Consider the following 24464-nt stretch of genomic DNA (forward strand, 5'->3'; position numbering starts at 1 on the left):
GGCCCCTCCAAGGACCCTCCGCTTGTCTGGCTCCTTTGCTGACCTGAGGCCCAGCTCCTAGGGCTGTGCCCCAGCTTAGCCTCTGCTCTGGTGAGCAAGGCAGTGGAGGGAGTGACCTTTTGTCCCACTCTGCAAGGGGCTTTCTGTTCCTCATTGTTTAGCCATGACAGGGCAGTGGTTTGGTTTTTTTTTTTTTTTTTTTTTTTTTTCCTGTCCGAGGATAAACAGGCCTCAAGATTGCTTAAAGGAGGGCTGGAGTCAGAGCGGCAGGAGGAAGTGTAGGGAAGGGGATTCAGAGCGGGATTCAGACAGGAAAAGACCCTGGATGGGAGGCCGCTGGGCAGTGGCCTGGGGGCCCTGGGGGTCCAGCTGCCTGCCTTTGTCCCAGAACCCTTGCCCCACGGGTGGAGAGAGAGCCCAGACTTGGCCAAGGCAGGGCCCTTTCCCGTCAGGTCCTTTGGGACCTGACAGGAAATCCTCCCCCAGGCAGGGCAGGCGCCCTGGACTGCACCACAGAGGGCTGCCCCGGCGAGGGGGGCCGAGGGGAGGAGGAGTCCTCTCCCTGCCCGGAGCTGCCGGGCCCGTGGCTCTCAGGGTCCACAGGAGTGAGGGGCTCCCCTAGTTACCCCTAGGGTGGTACTTGGGGGGAGGAAGCCCACCGTGTGCAGGGTCCTTGAGACCTGTGCCCGCCACCCTGGGGGGCAGGGGGCTCGAGGGAAGGAGGTGTGACCCCTCCCTGCCCTCAGGATGCTGTCTGCGGGGGGAGGCTGCCGCCCGGGCTGCTCAGTTAGAGTGCGAGGCGCAGCGGGCTGCAGGGGGGCTGGGGGGGCAGTTAGGCGCTGCGTTGCAGCTAATGTGCAGTGAATGATGGTGCGAAGGGGCTGCAGGAAGCACGACGCTCCGGCTTCGGGGCTCCCCCAGCCTCTCCTCCACGTGCTGCCCCAGCTCATCTCGCTCTGGCCTGCGTGCTGCTCGGGTTTGCTCAGCCCTGGACAATGGGAGTCACTTGGCAGTTTTCTTTTTCCTTTTCTTTTCTTTTCTCTTCTCTTCTTTTTTCTTTTCTTTTCTCTTCTCTTCTTTTTTCTTTTCTTTTCTTTTCTCTTCTTTTCTTTTCTTTTCTCTTTTCTTTTCTTTTTTTTTTAACAGTACAGCTTCCTGGCCCCCACCCCCAGGCTCCTGCTCCTTCGTTGCGGTAGGAGTGGGCATTATAATAGACAACCCCCCCAGGGGCTTTGGACGCAGGCAGTGACCCCCACCCCCAGTAAGTGGGAGGAGCCCCGAGAAGGGGCTTTACTCCAGGAGCAAACAGCGAGGGAGGAAGTATCAGGACTGAGTGAGTGTGTGTGTGTGAGAACATGTGTGTGCGCATGTGGGCGCAGCCCTGGGCATATCAGCTTACAGTCCAGGTGGGGATGGAAGTTACTTTTTAGGCTCTGGGTCATGCAGAATGGATCCCACTTCCCTTGCCGGCCTGCATCTCTCCCAGCCTCCTTAGAGCTGCCTTCCTGGGGTTTGGCACCAGGCCTGGGGTGAGGGTGTGGGTGAGGGATGGGCCTCCGGGGCCGATCCGCGTGGAAGGCGCACCCGGGTTAGGGCTCGGTGTCCCTGGTGCTGAGGTTGGACCTGCAGGAAATGATACTGTGATGAAGCCCACTGCTCGGATTAGTGAGCCCTGAGCCCCTAACTGTCAATACACGCCAGGCTCTGGGGTGACAGCGAACAGTCACCGGGCAGTGGACACAGCTCGGCCAAGGGCATGGGGGCACAAGAGCCACAGATCGCCCCCCAGCCCCTGGGCGTCATCACCCTGATGCTTCCAGCTGTTGGCGCCGAGCTGTGTGCAGCCAGGGTAGGTCTGCCAGGCCGAGTGGGGCCGGCAGCTGGGTTTCCAGGCCCACTTGTCCTGGATGCAGGGACCAGCCAAGGGCCCATCTGCCCCTGGCTCCGGCAGTCATGCCTTCCTGGTGGTGCTGTGGAGGGGGAGGGGAAGGCCAAGTGACAGCCTGCCTCCCTACAGTTCATGCCCTCTGACCCCACGGTTGGGGGGCGATGCTCTGGAGCGTGAACAATGTCACAGCATTGGTCCCACCTGAGGGCTGGGAGCCATTATGGGGCAACACCCAAGACAGCTGGAGATGGGTGTCCTGCTGGTATAGGGGATCTGTGTGGGATGCAACTACATCCACTAAGTAGGGCACCTGGAGCACATTGACCAGCTCCTGGCACTCCATAAGTGCTCCAGAAATGTAACGATCATCATCAACAAATATTCTTCTCCTGAGCCCAAACTCTGCTGTGGGCCCCATGTTGGAAGCTGAGGGTCTAGAGGTGATGAGGTCGTCGTTTCTGCCCCTTGCATTGCAGACGTGTGTATGTGTGTGTGTCTTTGTGTGTTATGTGCACAGGTATACGCACGTGTGCATGTAGATGTACCTGCGAGGGTGGGAGGACAAGAATGTGACCCATTTCAGCACAGTGAGATGATCGTCAGGAGGGCATATTCAGGGTTTAGAGAGAGCCCAGAGCAGGAAGAACCTGAATCAGCCTGGGGGAGTCCGGGAAGGCTTCCCAGAGGAGGCAGCACTCAGCTGGAAGGACAAAGGGGTGATTACCAGGTGCAAGAGGGAAGGCGAGGCAACCTAGGCACGGCTGATTTGTGCTGAACTCCGCCGTTCGCTGTGACTGAGGCCACCGCCTTCTGGGAGGCTTCAAGGTCTCGTCTCTGCCCCATGTGGTGTGAGGAGCTGGCCCCCCACTCTGGCCAGCTGGTTCCACGTCTCCGCCTGCAGACGTGAGTGTGCTACACTGTGAGGGGGAGGAGGGGGAGGCGAAAGAAGGCAGGGACTATCCCTTCTTCTACCTCTCTACCCACCCCCCACCAAAGGGAGAAGTCCCCATGTCAGTAGAGCCCCAGCAGGGAGAAGGCCAAACACCTGCAGGACGCAAGATGGGGCTCTGGGCGTACAGCGTAGCAGGATCCACGGGTGGCCATGCTAATGGCTGTCCTTCCCTTCCCCATTCCAGGCTGTGTTTATCCCCTATGTCCCGGAGCCCGGAAGCTCGTGCCGGCTGCAAGAATACTACGACACAAAGGTCCAGATGTGCTGCAGCAAGTGTCCACCAGGTGAGGGCAGCCACTGGGACCCTTGCCCTCAGCCTGGCTGGGTCCCTGTGGGCCGGTGCCTTGAAGGGAGCGGGTGTGTTACGGGGGTTAGGGGGTCAGGGTCATGGCCCTGGACTCTTACTGACTTCCCACTGGTCCCATGAATCGACCCCCTGCTCCCTCTTGCTTCTGGGCCTTTGCACATGCTGTTCTCTCTGCTTGGTGCACTTCCCAACTCCTTTCCCCTGGTCTACTCCTGCTTATCGCTTAGGTCTCTGATGTCTCCCTCCTCCAGGAAGCCTGCCAGCACTGCCTGGCCAGATCTGACTCCTCCTTTGCGCTCCCACTGGCCCTTGGCATCCCCCATGGCAGCAGCTCTTTTGACATTGTGTGATCCTGGCCTGGATCTCTTTTATTGCCCGCACTGTGTGCTCCTCAGAACAGGGACTGTGGCTTGTTCTCTGCTGAATCCCCAGCACTCGGCACAATACCTGGCACATAGCAGGTGCTCAGTGCATATTTGACTGAATCAGTGACTGTTACCCATTTCACAGATGGTGGACCTGAGGCCTAATCCCAGTTGGGAGAGGCAGGTGGCCCCACACCTGGTGCTGTCCATCCATTCATTTGTTTATAATTTATTCCTATGATGTTTATAAAGCATTTGCTGAGTGTCAGGCACTGTTCTGAGTGCTGGGAATACAACAGAGAGCAGGGCAGACAAAATCCTCGCCCTCGTGGGTTTTGCATTCTAACAGAGGCCTAGACAAATAAACCAGTAGAAGAAATAGACATATGGTCTGTGAAGGAAACAAGGCAGGGGAAGGCAGACAGAGACAGAGTAGGACATGCTGTTCTATATGGGGTGGTCATGGAAGGCCTTTCTGAGGAGCTGACACGTGGGCAGAGACATGCAGGAGGTGAGGGAGTGAGTTATGCAATCATACAGTGGGGGAGCAGCATGTGCAAAGGCCCTGAGGTGTTAGCTTCTTTGGTGAACGTGGAGAACAGCATGTGTCCTAGAGTGAGTAAGCAGGGACCATGGTAAGGAGTTTAGATTTTCTTCTGCAGGATCCAGAAGGACATTGAAGAGCTTTGAGCCTGAGATGTGGGCAGGCACATATGTACCTGTCACCTCCAATGGCCATTTTTAGAGACCCCAGGGGAAGTGACTCTTCTTTCTTCCGTTAACCGGTAGGGTCTCTATAAGAAGTTACTAGATTAGCACAGCAGTGAAGGTGGCAGGATAAGAATGGGGACAGGCACTCCGAAGAGAAACTTCTTAAAGGTTTGCCTGGGTGTTCTCCCATCCCCTGGCATGCCTTCTCTGGAGGCCTTCAGGAGTCCCATGGCCTCATCCTTGACAGGATACCAGGGATGACTACTACTGCCTTTTTTACCTTTCCCAGCTGGAGAATTTCAGCCAACTATAAAGAAGAAAGGAACCGGCCAACCAGTTCTAACTAAAGTCTAATTGACTAATAATAGGCAATTCCAATGATGCAATTCCAGGCACCTGAAAAGAGCAGAGAGGAAGATATTTTATGAGCGCTGCGGGGTTCAAAGATGGCGTGACAGCTGGTACACGTTAGATGGGAAAGGATGCAGAGTCGAAACTCCATCCAAGAGCCTTCCCAGCCAGGCCTCACGACTCTGGGGCTCTGGAGGACAGTGGATGAGCCCAGGGTCCCGGCAGAACACCCCCACCCCAGCCCTCCCCTCCTCTGCTGAGACTCCTCGCCTTGCTTTCTCAGGCTACCGCGTACAGTCCTTATGCAACAAGACCTCAGACACCGTGTGTCACTCCTGCGAGAGCAGCACGTACACCCAGCTCTGGAACTTGGTCCCCGCGTGCTTCAGCTGTAACTCCCGCTGCAGCTCTGGTGAGTCGGCCGGCCCAGAGTGAGGGGTAGTCCTGGGCATCCTCCCCTGGCCACCATGCACTCGGGCCCCTTTGCCTGGGAGCTGGCTGGGATTATCCCAGACCTCTGTTTTCATGCCCCAGGGCACAGGTACAGCTCTTTACTTTTTATCAGCAGCACTGTCATCCCCTGTCTCACCGAGTCCTCTTTAATAGCCCCTTGGGGCAGGCAGGCCAAGGGCAGCAGTGGGAAAATGGTGCCCATTTTTAGAGTTGAGGACATGATGCTTGGGAAAGCGGGCATGCTCGTTCATGCAGCGATGGAGTGTCCAGCAGTCTCTTGGCCCCGTCCTGAGGGTGGCTCAGCAGTCTGCTGGAGATCAGAGCTGTCTGGGGGTGGTGGGGCTGGGTGGGAAGACAGAGTGGGCGTGGCGGTGGGTGAGGCTGGTGGAGGCAGGAGTGACCCTCGGCTGTCTTCTCGCTCCTCTAGACCAGTTGGAAACTCAAGCCTGCACAACAAAACAGAACCGCATCTGCACCTGCAAGCCGGGCTGGTACTGCACCCTGGGAAGGCAGGAGGGGTGCCGGCTGTGCGTGCCACTGCGCAAATGCGGCCCTGGCTTCGGCGTGGCCAAACCGGGTATGGGGCCAGGGCCAGAGGTCCTTGGGGACCCCCTTGGGCCTCTCCTTCCTTGGAGCGTCGTCCGTGGCGGCCAGGTGCCTGGTACCCATCTGTCCAACCATCCCGATTCATTCTTTCCTCCAGCACTCCTGATCAGGCACCTCCTGTGTGCTAGGCCCTGGGGATCCAGAGATGGATCAAATTAAGCCCCAGGCTACTGGAAAATCAGGTGGTGCCCCAGGAAGACACAGTCACTAGAATTAGTTAAGGACAAACCGCCCAGGTGTGTGTGTGTTCATGTTGAAGGGGAGAGGTGCAGCCCGAATCCCTCAGGCCCCTCGTTCTTCCCCGAGGGCTCCAGTTCCCCTAGGGCCAAGGCGCACCTGTTCCATGGAAAAGCTGATTTGGTGACAGTTTCTGATTTTTCTTGAAGGAACTGCAACATCAAATGTGGCGTGCGCTCCCTGTGCCCCAGGGACGTTCTCCGACACAACATCATCCATGGATACTTGCAGGCCCCACCGGATGTGAGTGGCTGAATCCTCTGCTTCTGAAGGAACAAGGAGGGGCTGTCCCTGGGCGGTCATGAGGCCTAGAGCACAGAACAGCGTGCCATGGTGGCCGGAATCCCCCCAGTTACTCCCTTGGGTTGAGGCATTGCCGAGCCCTGTTCAATGCCAGGACTGCTTTATCTGACAGTGGGTGGGTCCCTGAACAGACAGCATGGTGAACAAGAGTTTTGCCCTGGAAGTCAAGACTGGGTGGGGACATAGGGGACATAGGTCTTGAAAGAGGGCGTGGCACACAAACCCGCCCCCTTAACGCAGTTGCTGGACCCCTTGCACACTGACCTAGGTCCCACGAGTGAGCCCAGCTACCCTGAGCCATTCAGTCCCCTGTTGTCCCTGACCAAGCCTCCTCCTCCCCCAGCTGTAGCTCGGTGGCCATCCGTGGCACCTCAGAGATGGATGCAGTCTGCACATCTGTGCTCCCCACCCTGAAAGCGGCCCCAGGCCCAGCCCTCACAAGATCCCAACCCATGGAGCCGACTCCAGGGTCCAGCACAGCTCCAAGCACCTCCGGCCGGCTCCCGATGGCCCCAGGTCCTCCAAGTTACCCAGTTGAAGGGCGCAACACAGCGAACATCTCTCTTCCCATCGGTAAGTTACGAGGGGGCCCATTCACCCTTCCTCCCTCCCTCCCTCCTGTCTCAGAGTCTTACCAAGAGCTTGTTATGGGCTAGACCCTGTACGCCCTCCTGGGACGTAGGTAGCGTTGAGACTTGCCTTCTTCCGAGACTTACTAATGCCACTAAGAATTACTGGGTGGGGAGAGGTAGGGTCAGCGTTCTATGTGAAAGTGGAGATGGTCTTCTGGTTGCTGTTTCCGACGAACCCGTTAGGCTTTGACAGTGGGCTGGGCCAGGTCACCTCATGGGCTTCCCTTCTGGGGTTAGGACTACAGCAGGCCAGAGGGCTCAAACTCGTGGCCCTTGGGCTGAGTGTGGCCTACAGACACGTTGCGTTAGGTGCACGGATTTTGGTTTGTTTTGTAATCAAATCTGAGAGCCTCTGCACTGGGCTTGCCCCTCGCCTGCTATCACCCCAGTCATCTTTGGTTGTCAGCTGACCTGCCTGGTCCCTGGTACACTTGAGTTTGCTTTGTGCAGCTGTGTTGAACTTCTCTTTTCCTTCTAGGGCTGATCGTGGGTGTGACGGCGTTGGGTCTGCTAATAATAGTCCTGGTGAACTGTGTCATCATGACCCAGAAAAAAAGTAAGATCCCATCCTTCCTTCATCCGTCTATTTTTTTTTTTAATGAATTAAGGAGGCAACTTTAGTGAAGAAGGACCTGAGCTCAGCTTTATTTATTTATTTATTTATTTATTTATGGCTGTGTTGGGTCTTCGTTTCTGTGCGAGGGCTTTCTCTAGTTGCGGCAAGCGGGGGCCACTCTTCATCGCGGTGCGCGGGCCTCTCACTGTCGCGGCCTCTCTTGTTGCGGAGCACAGGCTCCAGACGCACAGGCTCAGTAGTTGTGGCTCACGGGCCCAGTTGCTCCGCGGCATGTGGGATCTTCCCAGACCAGGGCTCAAACCCGTGTCCCCTGCATTGGCAGGCGGATTTTCAACCATTGCGCCACCAGGGAAGACCCCCTTCATCCGTCTATTTACACATCCGTTCAGGAAGCTTTTCTGGGGCACCCCTCTGAGTCCAGCACTGGGCACAGCCTTATGGGTCAGACAGAGCTGCGTATGGCAGTCCCTGTTCTTAGGAGTTTAGAGCCTGGGGCGGAAGGCACTTCCACTAACTTATCTACTAAAAGGCAAGATGCCCTCAGGGCTATCCAAGAGGGTAGAAGTCCAGGATTCTGGTCTGGGAATCCTGGGGGTTCAGGCCTTCTGGAGCAGGTGGCATCTGAGCTGGGCAAGATTTTGATGGAGACATGAGTGCGGGAAAGAAAGGGCATGCAAAGCAGGGGGCATGGTATGAGCAAAGGGGGGCAGGCTGAAGAATGGTTTGGGGGGGTGTTGAGGGCTGTCTGGAGAGCTGGGTATGGGGGCTTCTGTGTACCTTGTCTGATAGGTAATTGCTCCCCCCGGGGCTGGGCCTACTCCAACTGCTTCTGCTTGGGCCCCGTGGTCCCCCCTAGTTAGAACAGATGTGACCTGAGGAAGTCACTCTCTCTGACTTGTCCCCTCTCTCCTCTTTGCAGAGAAGCCCTTCTGCCTGCACGGAGACGCCAAGGTGGTGAGTGCCCCTCTGCCTTCCCCCTCCTCCTTCCCTTGTCGTCTTCCTGCTGGGCTGGGTTGTCATCCCACGGGAAGCAGTGAATTCTCTAGGTTGGTCTGTCCAGTGTCAGGCCGTGTGCAGAGCCCCGGGAGGCTGAGAAAAGGCCAGCCGGGGTCTGTCGCTGGGACGAGTAAAGGTGACTTGAGTGTGAAAGGCCACATCAGGGAGCAGAGGGGTCAGTGGTGTCAGTGGCAAGCGTGTGGTCATGGACCCATGGTGTGACCTTGGACTGACATGAAATTGCTCATGGCTGTTTCCTCACCGTTACATGGGGACAGTGTCTCAGCCAGCTTGCAGGGCTGGGCCTTTCACCCAGCTGGCAACAATTCTCAACATCTCCATCATGTTTACAAAGCACTTCCTCATGGAGCAGTGGTTTTCAAACTGCGTGCCAGGGTACCCACGTGTTCCACAGAGGGTCCCGCCTCAGGGGTCATCTCTGGGGTTGAGGTTAAGACTAGGGGTCTGGGCCTGGGTCCTCCCCCAACTTCACCCTCGGATCATTTTTATCAAGTAGAGTCTGTGCAGGATTTTTGCTAGACACAGAACACCAACATAGTATTTCATCAGTTCTCCATCAGGAAGGCATTTGGCTGCAAGTAACCAAAACCATTAGGGTGACTTAAAACAGCTTTCTGTTCTGTCACACCACAAAGTTGAGGGGTTGATGGCTGCTGGAGCGGTTTGGTTGCCTCCTCCTGTGAAGCCAGCAGGACCCCAGGCTCTGCCATCTTTGGTGTGTTGGCTTTTGTTCTTTTGCTGGTGGCCTGTGTCATAAGACGATGATCACCACTGCATGTGTGACCTCCAGCTTTGAGGCAGGAAAAAGAGGGGAAATGGCCAGGACAGCCATGGTGCCTTTTGAAGGAAATCAGACACTTTCCTAGAAGCCCTGGGTAGACTTCTCCTTTTGTCTCATTGGCCAGATGGTATCATGTGACCACCCCTAGCTGCAAGGGAGGCTGCAAAATGGGGTGCTTTGCTTTCCTAGCCTTTATGGTAGAGGAGAACCAGGGAGAGGGCTTGGAAATGGGTGTGGGGTGAGCCAGTACATGGTGTCTGCTGCCGCTCTGCACCAGGTAGGCAGGGCAGGTTTTTTTTTTTGCGGTATGCGGACCTCTCACTGTTGTGGCCTCTCCCGTTGCGGAGCACAGGCTCCGGACGCGCAGGCTCAGCGGCCATGGCTCACGGGCCCAGCCGCTCCGCGGCATGTGGGATCTTCCCGGACCGGGGCACGAACCCGCGTCCCCCGTATCGGCAGGCGGACTCTCAACCACTGCGCCACCAGGGAAGCCCCAGGGCAGGTTTTTACATCCAGTTTTACAGATGAGGAAACAAGAGTCCAAGGAGTTCCCTCCATGTGCCCCGTCCTGCTGGGGCAGGGTTTCTCAGCCCTGCCTGCTAATTCTTTGTCATGCGGGGCTGTCCTGTGCATTGTAGTCACTCAGCAATATCACTGGCCTCTCCCCACTAGATGCCAGTAGCACCTGCCTCCCAGGAGTGAGAACCAAAATGTCTCCAGACATTGCCAAAGGGCCCCCGGAGGACAGGATCACCCCCCGGTTGGGAACCACTGTGCTAGGGTAAAGCTCAGTCCTGGTGGCCCAGTGCTTGAGGCTTACACAGGGTTTTGGACTTGGTAGGGACCAGACTGATTTCATCTCCTGATTGTCCTGACAAGAAAAGAGGTACAGAGAGGGAAAATGACTTGCCCAGGGTCACACAGCTATATGTCTCTGGACTCCTGGCCCAGTGCTCTTTGACCTGCCCTACGGTATTTCAGCAGACAGAAACACTGGTTTGGGAGTTCAAACTATTTCCCATTTCCCCAGTGTGTGAATGCCACTCCTTCCTTTTTCTGGCTTCAGTTCAGTGACACTGACAGTTGCTGCCTGGTGGTCCATAGAGCAAGTGCACTCTCTAAGCTCCACCCCAGCACCCAGCTGCCACTTTCTCTTTGCTGACCAAGTGTTTCCCAATACTGGATGCAATAAAGCTGTCTCAGGTGTGGCCTGGAGCCCCCGCTTCCCCTTTTCCTTCACTGAGTTTTGTGTTCACTGAATGTGAGTGACTCCACTCTTGTTTGTTGAGTGCTGTTGCACGTAGAGCCCAGGGATGTGCTGGTAACTGGCCCTCCAGGTGGGAAAAAAAAAAACCAAAACCCTGATTCGTGGACTTCGCTCATTTCTGTGTTATAAACGCTCCCACCATGGCCAGTTTCAAGCTACTTACTGAATGTGGAGCTGGGAAGAAACACGCACAGGTCTGAGCTGGTTCCAGCGCCCCACTGGCTGAGCCCCGGGCCAGGCCGTGCACCCTCACACGCCCCCTGTGAGGTACACAGTGTCATCATCCCTATTTCACAGATGAAGAAACTGAGACTCAGGGAGGTTCAGGTACCTGTGTAAGGTTAGGCCACTTGGCGAGTGGCAGAGCCCAGGTTTGAAACTCAGTCTGAATCTGCAGGGCTTGTCTTTACCCACCGTCCTGTTCGCCCAGGGCAGATGTTCAGAATTGTTCCAGGCACCCCCCCACCCATCCCCAGCAGGGACTGCCGTCAGAGGTTGGTCCCCTTCCCAGGTGCCCTTCCGTCCCTGGGCTCCCAGCCCTGCCCTCACCCCCATGCTCAGCCTGCGCCCCACTCCGTTCCTCAGCCGGCTGGCAGTGGTCCTGCTAACGGTGGCCTAGTATAATGCTCCTGGCCCAGGCCACTGGGGTTGAAAGCATGGTGACTCAGCACTTCCCTGTCCCTCCTTGTAACGCCAAGGCGTGGCAGGACGGTGGCTTCCCTTTGTTCAGAAAAGGCCAGCGTAACCACACGTGTGAGCTCACCCACAATCACCGCCACAGACACACTCACACAGGCTCTCGTTTCATAAAGAGGGAGAATATTCATGCGGTGCTGAATGTGGGCCAGGCTCAGTACTGAGCGTTGTTCGGTCTCACAGCCGTGCTGTGACCCAGGCAGTATGATTATTGCCCCAGTTTTACAGCCCAGGAATCTTGGCTCAGAGAAGTTAAGTACCTTTCCCAAGGTCACACAGCGAATGGGTGGCCTGAGACACAGACTTAGGAGTGCCTCTCTTCACCACCTCCAGCACACAAGCTAATTGCACCACTCACAGACATGCACACGTGCTCCCTCACACAGAGACACACATGTGTGCACACTTCAGACACCCTAACACCTATACCTACAGGTGTATGAATCTCAGGAACACACGCTCACATATGCAGACAGACACAGGCTCAGGCAGCGGCTTTGCCAGGGTCTCTGCTTCTGCCCATGGTGGGGCCAGGCTGGGGGGTGAGGAGGGCCGGCTGGGATCCTGTTTGTTCAGTGAACCCCCTCAGGGCTTCCCCTTCCTGGGGTCCCAGCCCAAGGAACAGGACTCAATACACCTGCCCCACTCAGAGCCTGCCTGAACTTTGCGACTTGTGGCTTTTGGGGGAGGGAGGCAAGCTGTGACCTTTGGGGGTTTCTGTTCTGCCCGGCCCTAGCCACCAGCAGAAAAGTGGGACGCAGACTGAAAAGCCCCTTCTCTGGGGGGTGTGAAGAATGACATTTGGATGTTCCCCCTCCCCCTCCCTCTCCCCTGCCCATCCAGGCTCCGAGCAGGGCTGGGGGTGGGGTCAAATACCAAGGTCAGACCATCTGAGCGAAGGTTCAGCATGAACTTGAAATGCCCTCCATTCCTCCAAAGCCCGGGGGCGGTGAACCAAGGAGGCGGGACTGAGTGGGAAGCACACGGCTCTGGTACACTGAGCCAGAGTGTACACTGAGCCACGGACCCGCTGTGTGATACTGAGCAGGGGAATCACCCTCTCTGGGCCTCCGTGGCCTCACAGGGACTGCTTGCAAAGGATCCTTTTGGCCTGGAGTGAGAGTCTGTGAGAAGACCTCGAGATATGCAGGGCTCAGGCAGGGCTGGGGGCTGCGGGGATTGGCTCCTGTGCCCTGCACCTCTGACCTCACCTCCCTGACCCTGCTAGACTGCATCCCTCCAGCACTTACTCGCCTCAGTTCTCATTCTACCCTGGACCCTCTCATCCTGGGCAGGCCAGGGCAGTGGGTGAGAATGTGGCCCCTCTCTCTTGTTTCTGGAATCCAGTGATCGCCCAGAACCCCAAGGCAAGGGCTTGTGCACCTGTTCAGTTGGTGCAGACAGGCAACCGCCTTGGAGTGAAATTTCCAGGGGTTCCCAGCACGGGTGTCTGGAAATGGGGCACCTTGTCTTGAGCCTCTGGGGCTGAAACCCCACACACCCAGGAAAGGTGTGTAGGTTTTAGCCCAGATGCACCACGTCCTAACTCTGTGACCTTGGGCAAGTAACTCAACCTCTCTGGATCTCGGTTTCTGCATCTGCAAAGCGAGGATAACACTTGGCTGTTGGAAGGATCAGTATAGGTAGTGTCTGGACAGGCTTCAGCACAGTGCTTGGCATTGGATGGATTCAAGCGTCAGCTAATACTTTATTATTATGTTTCTGGGATTTGTGTTTTATGAGAAAAAGATGCAGAGTCACAGAGCAGCTTGGGGAATGGAATCTGGAAAGTGTTGCTGAGATGGCAGGGCTAAGGGTCCTAAAGGAGAGGACTGTCTACACTGGATTGACTGATTGAACACAAGGGCGAGCAGACGTTTTCTCTAAAGGTCCAGACAGTCAATACTGTAGGCTTTTTGGATCATCTGGTTTCTGTCATATCTCCTCAGTCCTGCCATTGCAGTGGGAAAGCAGCCACAGACACAACATAAACAAATGGGCGTGGCTGTGTGCCAATAAAACTGTATTTCTGGACACTGACATTTGAACTTCATATAACTTCGTGTCACAAGATATTAGTCTTTAATTATTTTTTTCAACCATTTAAAAATGTGAAAATTATCCTTAGCTCACAGCCTGTACGGAAACAGTGGCAGGCTGGACTTGGTCCGTGGCAGTAGTTAGCTGAGCCCCGATTTAACAACCCTTGACCAGCGCTTACAATAGAACAGGCACTGTTCTGAGCACCTTACAAAAACTCAGCCATTTAATCTTCACAATAACCCTAGGAGGTAGGTTGTTATTCTTTCCTTTATAGATGGAAAAACAGAGGCACAGAGAGGTTAAGTAACTTGTCCAAGGTTGCAGAGCTAGTGAGTGATGGAGTCATGATTTGCACGCACGTGGTCTGGTTCCAGAGTCCGTGCCCTTGGCTGCTAGTCTGAGCCGCATCACCCCATGCTGATGGGGTGACCTCAGGAAAGTCACTCTCCTTCTCTGGGCCTCTGCTTCCTTATGCAAAATGAGGGTGAAAATCCTGCCTCACCTCTAAGACTGTTTGGTGAACAGGGCCACATGGCCCCTGCCCTCTTAGGGCTCACACTCCAGCAGGGCAGCGATGCTAATCACAGAAGCCACAGAGAATCACACGTCCTAAAAGTGCTGTGTGTGGAGAGAGTGTGCAGAAGTGCTGTGTAAACTGTGAAGTGCTGATGGTGGTGAGAGGGAAGAGGGGACCAGGAGCCGGCTGATGGGCTGACCGCCCTCCCTCCTCCCTCGTCTCCCCATCCAGCCGCATCTGCCAGCTGACAAGGCCCGAAGCGCCCCAGGTCCCGAGCAGCAGCATCTGCTGACCACGGCGCCAAGCTCCAGCAGCAGTTCCCTGGAGAGCTCGGCCAGCGCCGCGGACAGGAGGGCGCCCACCAGGCCCCAGCTGCAGGCGCCGGGCGCGGAGAAGGCCCCGGCCAGCTGCGGCAGCTCAGGTAAGAGGCGGGAGCCCCCCCTCCCCAGTGTGTTTCTTTCTCATTTCTGTCTGAGCTGTCTCTTCCTGGGCCTCCCCTGCAGGATGAGGCCTGAGCTCCCAGCAGGACACTGGAAGCCCTGCACCACCAGCCTGGGCCCCCCTCCAGCCTCCTTCCCCCTGCCCCCTCAGGTGAAACTGAGCCACAAGCTTCTTTCTGTTCTCGGAACCCCCACGTCCCTCCCACCTTTGCCCTGCGGGTTCTCGCACCAGGAACACCCTTCCTTCTAGACCATCTCAGCTTATCCTCTGCGTCCCCAGTATCCAGGCAGGGAGTTTTCCTATATATTATAGTACATATAATATATAATATGTAAAATAGCATATAACAATGATATATTATGTAAATATTATATATCAATATATGAATAATACATTGATATTATATTGATGCTATATATGATATATGTAGCATGTAATATATTATATATTAATATTGTATATATATAAAAGTTATATTAATATGTTAACTTATACATTAATGTTATATATAATATATATAGCATATAACATATTATATGTTAATATTGTAATATGTCATAATTATATATTTATTGTATATTATGTATGTTATATATTATATTGTTATGTATTGTATTAGATAATATATTATTTTATTATTAATATATTATTAGAGTATATATTATAATTATATATTATATTATTTTTACAATATTAATACCTATTATATTTCCTCATCCTATCAGATGAGGAAACTGAGTCTCAGAGAGGTTAAACTGCTTATTCAAGGGCGCAGCTGGTAAACAGAAGAGCCAGGAATCACCCCTGGGCTCTCAGGGTCCAGAGTCAGCCTGGGAAGCTGAAAGAGTAGATGATGGCCCTGGGACTCCACTCACTGTGCCTGTAGCCCGGTCCCTTTAGACCTGAGGCATCAGGACTGCAGAACCCATTGTGGCATCTGGAGAAGCCCGTGCCCTGTGTACACAGCCTGCATTTAGCCCCAGACCTGGTCTGTGACCAGTGTCACCCCTGGTGGGCACATGCAGTGCCCACATTGGAGGAGGCCCCTGCGGGGGTCCCCCAGAAAGCCTGAGGCTTCCTCGGGCGTGTTTTGTAGTGAGAGGCCAAGCCCACTGGCCGGCATCTCCCCCTCTCACCTGGCAGCGCTGGCTGGCGGGTCGAGGCATGACCGTGGCCCTGGTTCATTCCCAGATGCCCTCCTGGCTGCTCTGGTGCCGTGAGACTCTGAACAGGCTCCTTAACCCTGCCAGGCCTCAGCTTCCTGTCCTAGAGATGAGCATGGCAGCTCCTTGGCAGGGCTGCGACAGCATTCACTACCTGCCTCCTGACTCAGGCAGTGGGCTGCGGCGTCCCACTTGTAGTTTCTCATCATCACCCACCCTCATCAGTGCGATGTCTTGTCAGTGCCCTCACCCCAGCCTGAGAGCTCCCCAAGGAAGGGACTGGGTCAGTGCCTGGAACATAGCAGGTGGCCCTAAACGTTTGTCAAATGAATAACTGAGATCAGAATATAAAGCTCTTGGTCTTCTTCTACCTCTTAGATTCATCTTTCCACTTTCTTTGCGACACCTCTTCCACACGCATCCTGGTGTGGCTTCCTCCTTGGGGAGCCCTGACCGTGTCTGCCCACCCCTCCTGCCCGCTGCCTCTTTTCTGTTCCTTCCGCGCCTCTCTGGCCTCTGCTCTCCCCTCCTCTCTGTCCCACCCGAGCACCTCTCCCTGCTGTGCGAATGGGTAAACCTCAGGTCTGTGACCCCTCCTGGTCCCCCGTCTGCCCCCGCAATGTCTCGTTCACAGTGTGCACGTCCTTGGTGACTCTGGGTGACATTTGGGTGCTGTGGAGGCACAGGGTGGAAAGTTCCTTCCGGCCCCATGATTTCAGCACCCCACCTCCACCCTGTCTGTTTGGGGCTGTTCTGAGCAGAGCAGCTCGCCAGCTCCAACCTCCTCCCAGGCTTCCCTGGAGTCTGGAAACAAACTAGACTGGAAAACAAACAGCCAATCCTCCCAACAACCCCTGGACACTCAGGTCGTCATAGTAACAGCAGCAGCAACCATCCTTTTTGAGGGGCTATTCTGTGTCCAGCCCTTACGTTGATCTCCTCAGCTTATCCACCATTTAGTCCCTCACTAGTTAGGAAACTCCGATGCCCACAGGCCTGGGAGGGGAGGCGGGGCTGAACCTGTGCCCTGAAGCCCTTGCTGCCAGTCGCATTCAGGTCTGTGGGTCCTGCATAGCCCGCTCTCCCCCATCTGGCTCCCAAGGGAAGCTCTAAATCCAGATTCTGCAAGTGTAAACTCCTGAATTTTAAATGTTGGCAGCCAACTCACTTAAAAACACTACCACCACCAAGAACAGAACACACCTGTGGGCTGGATTTTATTCATTCACACGTGTCCCTGTTATAGGCACTAGGGCCACAGCAGGGAACAGTCAGAAAGGCCCCACCCTTCTGGACTCAGGGCCTGCTGGGGGAGAACCCAATGAGGACTCCAGAAATGGATTGCACAGTGGGCGGAGCTAGGGGCTCTGGAGATAATAGCAGAGGGAGGGACACAGGGAGTGATGGATGGGCAGGAGTGAACCTCCAGAGAGGGAAGCCACGGAGGCTTCTTGGAGGAGGTGGCCTCCAGGCTGAGGCCCAAGTAAAGGAAGGAGCGAGCTATGGGAATAGGGAAGAATGTTCCAGGCTGAGGGAGCAGCACGTTGCAAAGGCCCTGAGGCTTGGAAGGCTCAAGGAGCTGCAGGGAGGTGAGTATGGCTGGAGGGAACCCAGCCAGGATCTCAGAGCAGCAGGAGATGGGGTGGGGCGAAGGCAGGCACCAGGTCGTGCAGGGCCTCATAGACCATGGTGAGAACTGTGTTTGGAGCAGCCAAGAAAATGATCTGGCTCTGGCTGCTGGTGGAGAACAGACTGCAGAGGGGCCAGGTAGAAGCCAGGAGACAGGTGGAGACTGTACTAGTCCAGGGAGTGGATGGAGGTACAGGCGGTATGCAGGAGGTGGTGAACTTGAAGGTGGACCAGGTAGGAATTGCTGGTGCCTTGGATGTGGGGTGTGAGAGAAAGATGGGTCCAAGGCTTTGGGACTGAGCATCTGGGTGGATGGCAGGCGTGTGAACTGAGATGGGGAGAAGCAGGTTGGACGGGCTATGGGGGTGGAATCAAGCTGAGGTACAGAAGACGTGGTTGGATATATGGGCCCAGCGCGAACCCCTGCTTCACTGAGCCTGTCACCCCGTCTCTAGGAGCCATGCAGGCTCCGGAGATATGGCAGTGAACAGGGCAGAGTCATCCTTGCCTCAAGGGGATGGAAAGGGTCATTAGACCCATTTCACAGCTGAGCAAATGGAAGCTCCAAGAGTTTAAGTGACTAGGCCAAGTTTATGGAGGCAGATCAGGCTGCGGAGCTCCGGGCATCCCAGCCTCAGTGATGAGGACAAACTACGTCCCCACCACACCCCATCCCGGAATCCCAGATTGATGAAATCTTAGAGGCAGCTCTATGTGGAAGGAAAAGATTTGCTGTGAATGAAGACAAGTTCAGGGTCAATGTTTAATTTCCGTAAAGGAGCAATTTCCAAGCCCTTTGGTGTCGGTTCCTTGGCATAGAGATGACGGGCCAGTGACAGGGGTCTCGCCTTTTCATAGCTGCTGTGGGCAGGGCTGCTGACGCCTTGCTGCAGTTTCGGGAAAGTAATTCATCTTTACTGCTTCACCAAGACTCTGTAATGTATCCTTCCTGTCCTGGCTCACTTCTCCGGTTCTTTGTGGGGAGTGTGTTTTGTTCTTGGAGCACCTTCACTTGCTTTATATAGTTGGCTCCTCCCATCTGTGGGGTGACTTGGGCAGGGTATTCTTATTTGACAGGTGAAGAAACTGAGGCACACAAAGGTTTACGGGACTTGCCCAAGATTACATGGCAAAGCTGAGCTAGAACAGGGGCCTCTTGGCTCCTGGCCCAGCGCTCTTTCCCCGCCTGTCTTAATCTGCCTCTCGGGCAGGAGGCAGGCTGTGAAGACACCCCCCACTCCAAGGCCCCAGCTGACCACTTTCTCCTGTCTTGTGTTTAGCAGAGGCATCGTCTGGTGGCCATGGGACCCAGGTCAATGTCACCTGCATCGTCAACGTTTGCAGCAGCTCTGACCACAGCTCTCAATGCCCCTCCCAGGCCAGCTCCACGAGGGACACAGACACCAGCGCCTCTGGCTCCCCGAAAGATGAGCAGGTCCCCTTCTCCAAGGAGGAATGCCCCTTCCAGTCCCAGCCGGGGGCTCCAGAGACTCTGCTGCAGAGCCCAGAGGAGAAGCCCCTGCCCCTCGGGGTACCTGATGCCGGGATGAAGCCCAGCTAACCAGTCTGGCGTGGGCAGTGTCACAGCCAAGGTGGGACCAACCCCTGGTCCTTCTAGGCCCCTCCCCTGCAGGACTCTGACTCTTTCTGGGCCAAATTCCTTTAGCGGCTTCCACGGCCTCAGCCTTCCTCTCACCTGCAGGCAGAAGAACAAGGCAGGGAGAGTCATGGTGTGTCCTGTCACGGTGTGCGTCTCTCTTGGAAGGCCGGTGGACACGGATGTGCTGGGCAGCCTGGAACAAATCCCCTGCCTCTCGGAGAGCTGCCCCCTCCAGCCGGTCCTGCATGCTTGGTTCCTGGAGCCCTTGTCATTTTTGGTTTTTATTTTTCTTTTAATCCCTGGGCTCTTCCCGGCTCTGGCTTCCTGCTGGGGAGGAGGGACGCTGCATGCATCATCCTTGGAGAAGGGGCGGTGGGGAAAGAGCAGGGCTTTAGCCTGAATGTGAGACTGCAGGATGGTCCCAGTGGGGGTAGTAGGGGTGGGTGTCATCAGTCAGATGGTTCTGTGCAAGGAGCAGGTGGCAACCCCTGTAGGGGACAGGAGTCCCCCAGGTTAGCTCAGGACTTTCGGAAGCACCACCTCCAAATCCATTCCTGCTAGCTCCATCTCGTACCATGGGGTGAAAACCAGATGCCCAGAGCGCCCAGGCAGGCAGCCTGAATGAGGGCTGTGACCTGGTTAAGATGGCAAACCTCTAACCGGAAATCTTCCAGTTTTAACATGTGGCAATTAAAAACAAAAACAAAAACAAAAACCCATTAGCTACCATGCAGATAAACAAGCCAACAGTGTAACAAAGCCAGACTCAGAGTTTGTATCCTCTGCCTTTGACCTTCACTCCCATTTACCCCCAGTTTGAGCTTCCCCTCCCCCACTGTCTGGTGTGGGGCTCCAAGGCCACACCTTTTCCTATCAGGGAATTTCAGGAACAGGAGATGACTGAGGCCCTGCAGCCGTCTCCTCCTACCTCAGCCTGGACCTTCCTCCTTTGCCTCCCAAGGGGGTGCTCCTGTTTCTCCCGACCCCCTCCCACTGTTCTTGGAGTCCCAGGTCCCCATGGAGCCTCGGAGCCACTTTGGTACTGTGCCCACTGAGATCCTGAGTGATCGTGAGACGCTGAGAGCCAGTCCTGTGTCTGCATGTCTGTGTTGTGTGTTGTGGTTCTGTGTAGCCCATGTCAGATCAAACGGCCTGCCAGAAGCAGCCGAAGCTGACACTTTTGCCGAGGGATTCTTCCTCATTCAGGAGTCAGCCCACTCCCCCCAAGCGCATGCCCAGGCCCTGTAGACAGTGGACAAGTGTGGCCTTAACCGGATTCTGGAAGGAAGGGGGTGGGGGCCTCCTTGAGAAGACTGTTGGGTCCCTGACATTTGGATCCCTTGTTGAAAAATTCCACTGGACTTGAACTTGGCAGCTGAACTTCTGGAGGATAGGAGAAGCCCAGCCACTACCATGGAGAGAAGAAAGGCTTCCCACTCTGGAATCAAGACGTCCCTCTCCCTGGACTAGCCAGGGTCTCCAACCACATTGGACCCTTTATGGCCGTGGAGCACTTCTGCCCCCTGGTGGACTGTCCTGGGAGGACCTCAGGCCTCATTGTCATCACCCCAGCAGAACAGGGATGAATTGGAAGGAGACTCTTTCCGGGTGTGGCCTCATTTTGTTAACAGAATTGCCACCAGACCCTTGGTCAAAATCCACCAACACCTTCCTTGAACAGGAACTAACATACACCTTTAAGTCGCAGGGTCTGGACACAAAGAAGCTATAGGAAGAGGGAAACAAAAACTGGATAGGACCCGCTGAAACCAAGATGGCGATGAATCTGACCTCTAGTAGACCCTGAGTCTCATTCTACACTGATTTTACTACATTAGCTACTAAATGACACACCTACAATGGCTGTGACCGGAAGTCACTGACCAAAAAAGGACAGAAAAGGGATGGCATCCCATTTCTAGGAAAACCCTGCCTCTTTCCCAGAAAAGTAATGCATTTGCCTCCCCATCGTTCATCTCACTCTAACCCCCATTGTCCTTACTCCTTAAAAGCAAATCCCTCTCACCATTAAGGCGAGAAGTGCATTTATGAACTAAGTTCCTGCTTCTCCATTCCCTGGCCGTTGAATAAATCTCACACTGCTCTAATCTCAGCTTCGGTTTTGTTTTTGGCTGTGCGAACCCAAATGGAAAAAGAACCTTCTCTGCCAAGGCAGGGGGCCTCAGCCAGGCTAGGGCCCAAGTGGGGGGTCCATTCGACCTAATTTGGTAACAATTTTCCAGCTTGTGGGCTTGTGTTGATCCCAAGACAAGGAAAGTTTGCACTGTATGTATCCCAGACAGCATTCCTGCTTATAAATAAACGTTTCATTTGTTTTACACATTGACTGCTGGCTCTGTCTTCGGGTCTGAGCTGGGGTATGTCCATGGTCCTAGTGCCTGACACCAGTGTGAGGGGGAGAATGGGTCATGGCCACTGGAGTCTGACAAGTCCAGGCTGTGGCGGGACCCCAGAAGCACCCGCATTACAGCTGAGAGCCTGGCTGTGCCCTCGGGCCTGTGAACAGTGGGAAGGCAGCTCTTTGTCCAGAGCCACCCAGCTGGCCTCCAAATATGTCCTCATCACATGCCCCGTCCATCACCTTGGTCTCCTGGGCCCTCTCTTAGGGTTGCGGTGACCTCTGCAGGTCTGCTTGTTCACGTGCCGCCCCTCCTCACTCAGGAGAGCAAGACTCTGGCCTCCAGGAGACCCCAATCTCGGAGACACCTATGAAGCCTATCACTGCATGCTCAGACTGTAAGCAGGTAAGTTAGGGGGTCCTTGGAGAAAGAGAACCAGGGATGGCTTTCTTTTTTTTTTTTAATTAATTAATGAATTAATTAATTTTTGGCTGCGTTGGGTCTTTGTTGCTGCATGTGGGCTTTCTCTAGTTGCGGCGAGCAGGGGCTACTCATTGTGGCGTGCGGGCTTCTCATTGTGGTGGCTTCACTTTGTTGAGGAGCACGGGCTCTAGGCACGTGGGCTTCAGTAGTTGTGGCACACGGGCTCAGTAGTTGTGGCATGCAGGCTCTAGAGCACAGACTCAGTAGTTGTGGCACACGGGCTTATTTGCTCTGCGGCGTGTGGGATCTTCCCGGACCAGGGCTCAAACCCGTGTCCCCTGCCTTGGCAGGCAGATTCTTAACCACTGTGCCACCAGGGAAGTCCGGGATGGCTTTCTTGACAGAAGAGAAGCCATTTTTGGCTAAAGCTGTTTTGTGACCTAAACCTGGCCACAATGCTTGCCCTTGAACAGGTCTCAGTAGTCAATGATCTTGAGCAAAGGAATGAAGAAACAAACAATAGTCGGGCAAGAGAAGTGACAAGAGCAAAGATAATGTATCAGTTTTAAAGACTCCCAGTTCTGTTTCAACGGTGAAGATTAGCCTGATGCAATCAACCACCAGATCAACTAGGGCCTGAAGGATGAGGATGTTGACCTTTTCTGACCCTCGTGACTTCAATCAACTAAAGCTTGGACTCTGCCTGCTGCCCAAGCCCCATCATGTATAGGCATGTACACTTAGCTTAAAACTTCCCCAATTTTGCTGTTTGGGAAGACATTGCTTTGGCAGAGAACCCTGGTGTGCTCCTGACTTGCTGCAAGTAATCACAAATCCTTCCTTCTCTTGATCTTCGGCTTGTTCAACACCCACCAAGAGGCAAACCCAGTTTTTAGGTAACAAGATGAGCACAGGGGCTCTGGGAGCAGAGGAAGACCCCCAACCACAGCCAGGGGATCAGGGGAAGGGTTCTGGAGGTGACCTCTAACCTGTTCCTAAGGCATGAACAGGAGTTTTCCAGAATAAAGGATTGGGAGGAGGTTGCAGGCAAAGGGGTTTCCTCATGTCAAGGCCTGGACGGGAGAGAGACCCCGGCCCTTGAATTCACTCAGACTCCTTCCCTGTTTTCTGTCACTCCCTCACCGGACCCATCTTGATTCTTGGTGATTTCCTGGACCTCCCCTTGATGCCCAAAACTCAGCCTCTGTGCACCGGTGCCAAATCGAGTCTTGGAGACAGAGTTTTGAGTGAAGTAGAAAAGAATAGCTTCATTGCTTTGCCAGGCAAAGGGGGACATAGTGGGCCTGTGCCCTCAAAAACTCTGTTTCCCTACATGGCTTGGGGAGGGGGATTTGGTGAGGAGTTTTATAGCAATGGTTTAAGGGTGGGGCTGCCAAACCATGACCTTCTCTGGAATGAAGAATGCTTCATCAAGTAGTTAACATCTTCCATTTGTTGGAGGTTTCAGTTCTGTCGAAGAGCTCCAAGCTATTGCTATGTGTGTCCCTTTAGGTGGAACCAGGACCCTGCACCAAGGCTGCACTGTTGTTTCTTGGCTGCTCCTCCCTTGTCTCTGAAGCCCCTCCCTTCCCTGATTAGCAACGGTTCGAATCTGCCCTTTGGGACTCAGGGAAGGTCATGAAGGCTGGAGTCTATTCCCTACAATCAAGAAATGGGGGACACAGAAAGGCTTCCTTGCCCAGGAGCCCCACAGTGTCCTGCTTGGGTTCACTATTGCTGCTGTAACAAATGAGACAAACTTAGTGGCTTAAAACAACATAAGTTCATTCTCTGTAGTTCTGGAATCAGAAGTCGAAAATCAAGGGGTCACCAGGGAGGCTAGGCTCTAAAGGAGAGTCTGTTTCTGGAGCCTCTAGGGGAGAATTCGTTTCCTTGCCTTCAGCTTCTAGAGGCACCTTCATTCCTTGGGTTGTGGCTCCTTCCCCCATTTTCAAAGCCAGCAGTGTAATACCTTCTGTAGTCAAATCTCCCTCAGCCTCCCACATGTGACTACGTCAGGCCCACCCAGGGAATCTAGGAGAATCTCCCCATCTCAAGATCCTGCCAGGTTACATTCACAGATTTCGGGGATTCGGACATCAGCGTCTTTCTGGGAGCCATTATCCAGCCTCCCAACCTCCACCATCCATACACTCTTTTAGAGAGAATATCTCACACTCCGTCTTCTCTCCTCAAACCTCTGACCTCTCCCCACCATTACCGTCAGCTGGTTACCTGGCTGCCCATTTCACTGAGGGGATAAAATAAACACAAGAGAACACCTCTGGCTCTCCCACCACATCTAGCCTCCCACCGTATCTGTGCCCAGGGCCTCAACTTTCTCCCCTGTGACTATGGATAAACACCCAGGCTGCTGGCTAAGGGCATCCTCCTCTCTGCTCTGGATCTCAGCATATCTCCCAACTCTAGGACATTGCTCCAGCACCTCTCCTCTCTCCTTCCTTTAGCATCAATTTCCCGGTCTCCTGGATCTTTCCTGCCTGCATGCAAACATACGGATGATTCTCCCATGTAAAAAACAACTTACTCCCTCATACCCATTAGAATGGCAAATATAAAAAGAAAGAAAGGGGGCTTCCCTGGTGGCGCAGTGGTTGAGAGTCCACCTGCCGATGCAGGGGACACGGGTTCGTGCCCCGGTCCGGGAAGATCCCACATGCCGTGGAGCGGCTAGGCCCGTGAGCCGTGGCCACTGAGCCTGTGCGTCCGGAGTCTGTGCTCCGCAACGGGAGAGACCACAACAGTGAGAGGCCCACGTACCACAAAAAAAAAAAAAAAAAGAGAGAGGGAGGGGAGAAAGGAAGGAAGGAAGGAAGGAAGGAAAGAAAAAGAAAGAAAGGAAGGAAGGAAGGAAGAAAAGAAAGAAAGGAAAAGAAAGACAGGAAGAGGAAAGAAAGAGAAAGAAAAAAGGAAGGAAGCATTGGTGAAGATGTAGAGAAACTGGAACGCTTTTGCATTGCTAGTGGGAAAGTAAACTGGTGCAGATGCTATGGAATACAGTATGGTGGTTTCTCAGAAAAATTAAATAGGGAATTGCCATATGATCCAGTGATTCTAATTCTGATTAAACCCAAAAGAATTGAAAGCAGAGATGCAAACAGATACTCATATGCCAGTGTTCATT

At 54.3% G+C, this 24464-nt stretch overlaps 1 protein-coding gene across 2 annotated transcripts in view; it reads left to right on the forward strand.

Moving 5' to 3' along the window:
* The window catches only part of TNFRSF1B (TNF receptor superfamily member 1B), a 36851-nt gene extending 15974 nt beyond the window's left edge, over window positions 1-20877 (forward strand). Inside the window, exons 2-11 of one of the 2 annotated variants that reach the window (XM_060079858.1) lie at window positions 3025-3124; window positions 4858-4986; window positions 5455-5604; window positions 6020-6113; window positions 6517-6746; window positions 7284-7361; window positions 8302-8336; window positions 13935-14124; window positions 18217-18528; window positions 18639-20877. In XM_060079858.1, coding sequence (XP_059935841.1) covers window positions 3025-3124; window positions 4858-4986; window positions 5455-5604; window positions 6020-6113; window positions 6517-6746; window positions 7284-7361; window positions 8302-8336; window positions 13935-14124; window positions 18217-18497 — 1287 coding nt within the window. In that variant the 3' untranslated portion in view covers window positions 18498-18528; window positions 18639-20877. Of the gene's footprint in view, window positions 1-3024; window positions 3125-4857; window positions 4987-5454; window positions 5605-6019; window positions 6114-6516; window positions 6747-7283; window positions 7362-8301; window positions 8337-13934; window positions 14125-18216 lie in introns of both variants that reach the window. The other variant, XM_060079851.1, reaches the window with a different exon arrangement.
* The last annotated feature ends 3587 nt before the right edge of the window (window positions 20878-24464 follow it).

The sequence above is a fragment of the Mesoplodon densirostris genome, chromosome 2 (assembly GCF_025265405.1).
Source record: "Mesoplodon densirostris isolate mMesDen1 chromosome 2, mMesDen1 primary haplotype, whole genome shotgun sequence".
Taxonomy (NCBI): Eukaryota; Metazoa; Chordata; class Mammalia; order Artiodactyla; family Ziphiidae; genus Mesoplodon; species Mesoplodon densirostris.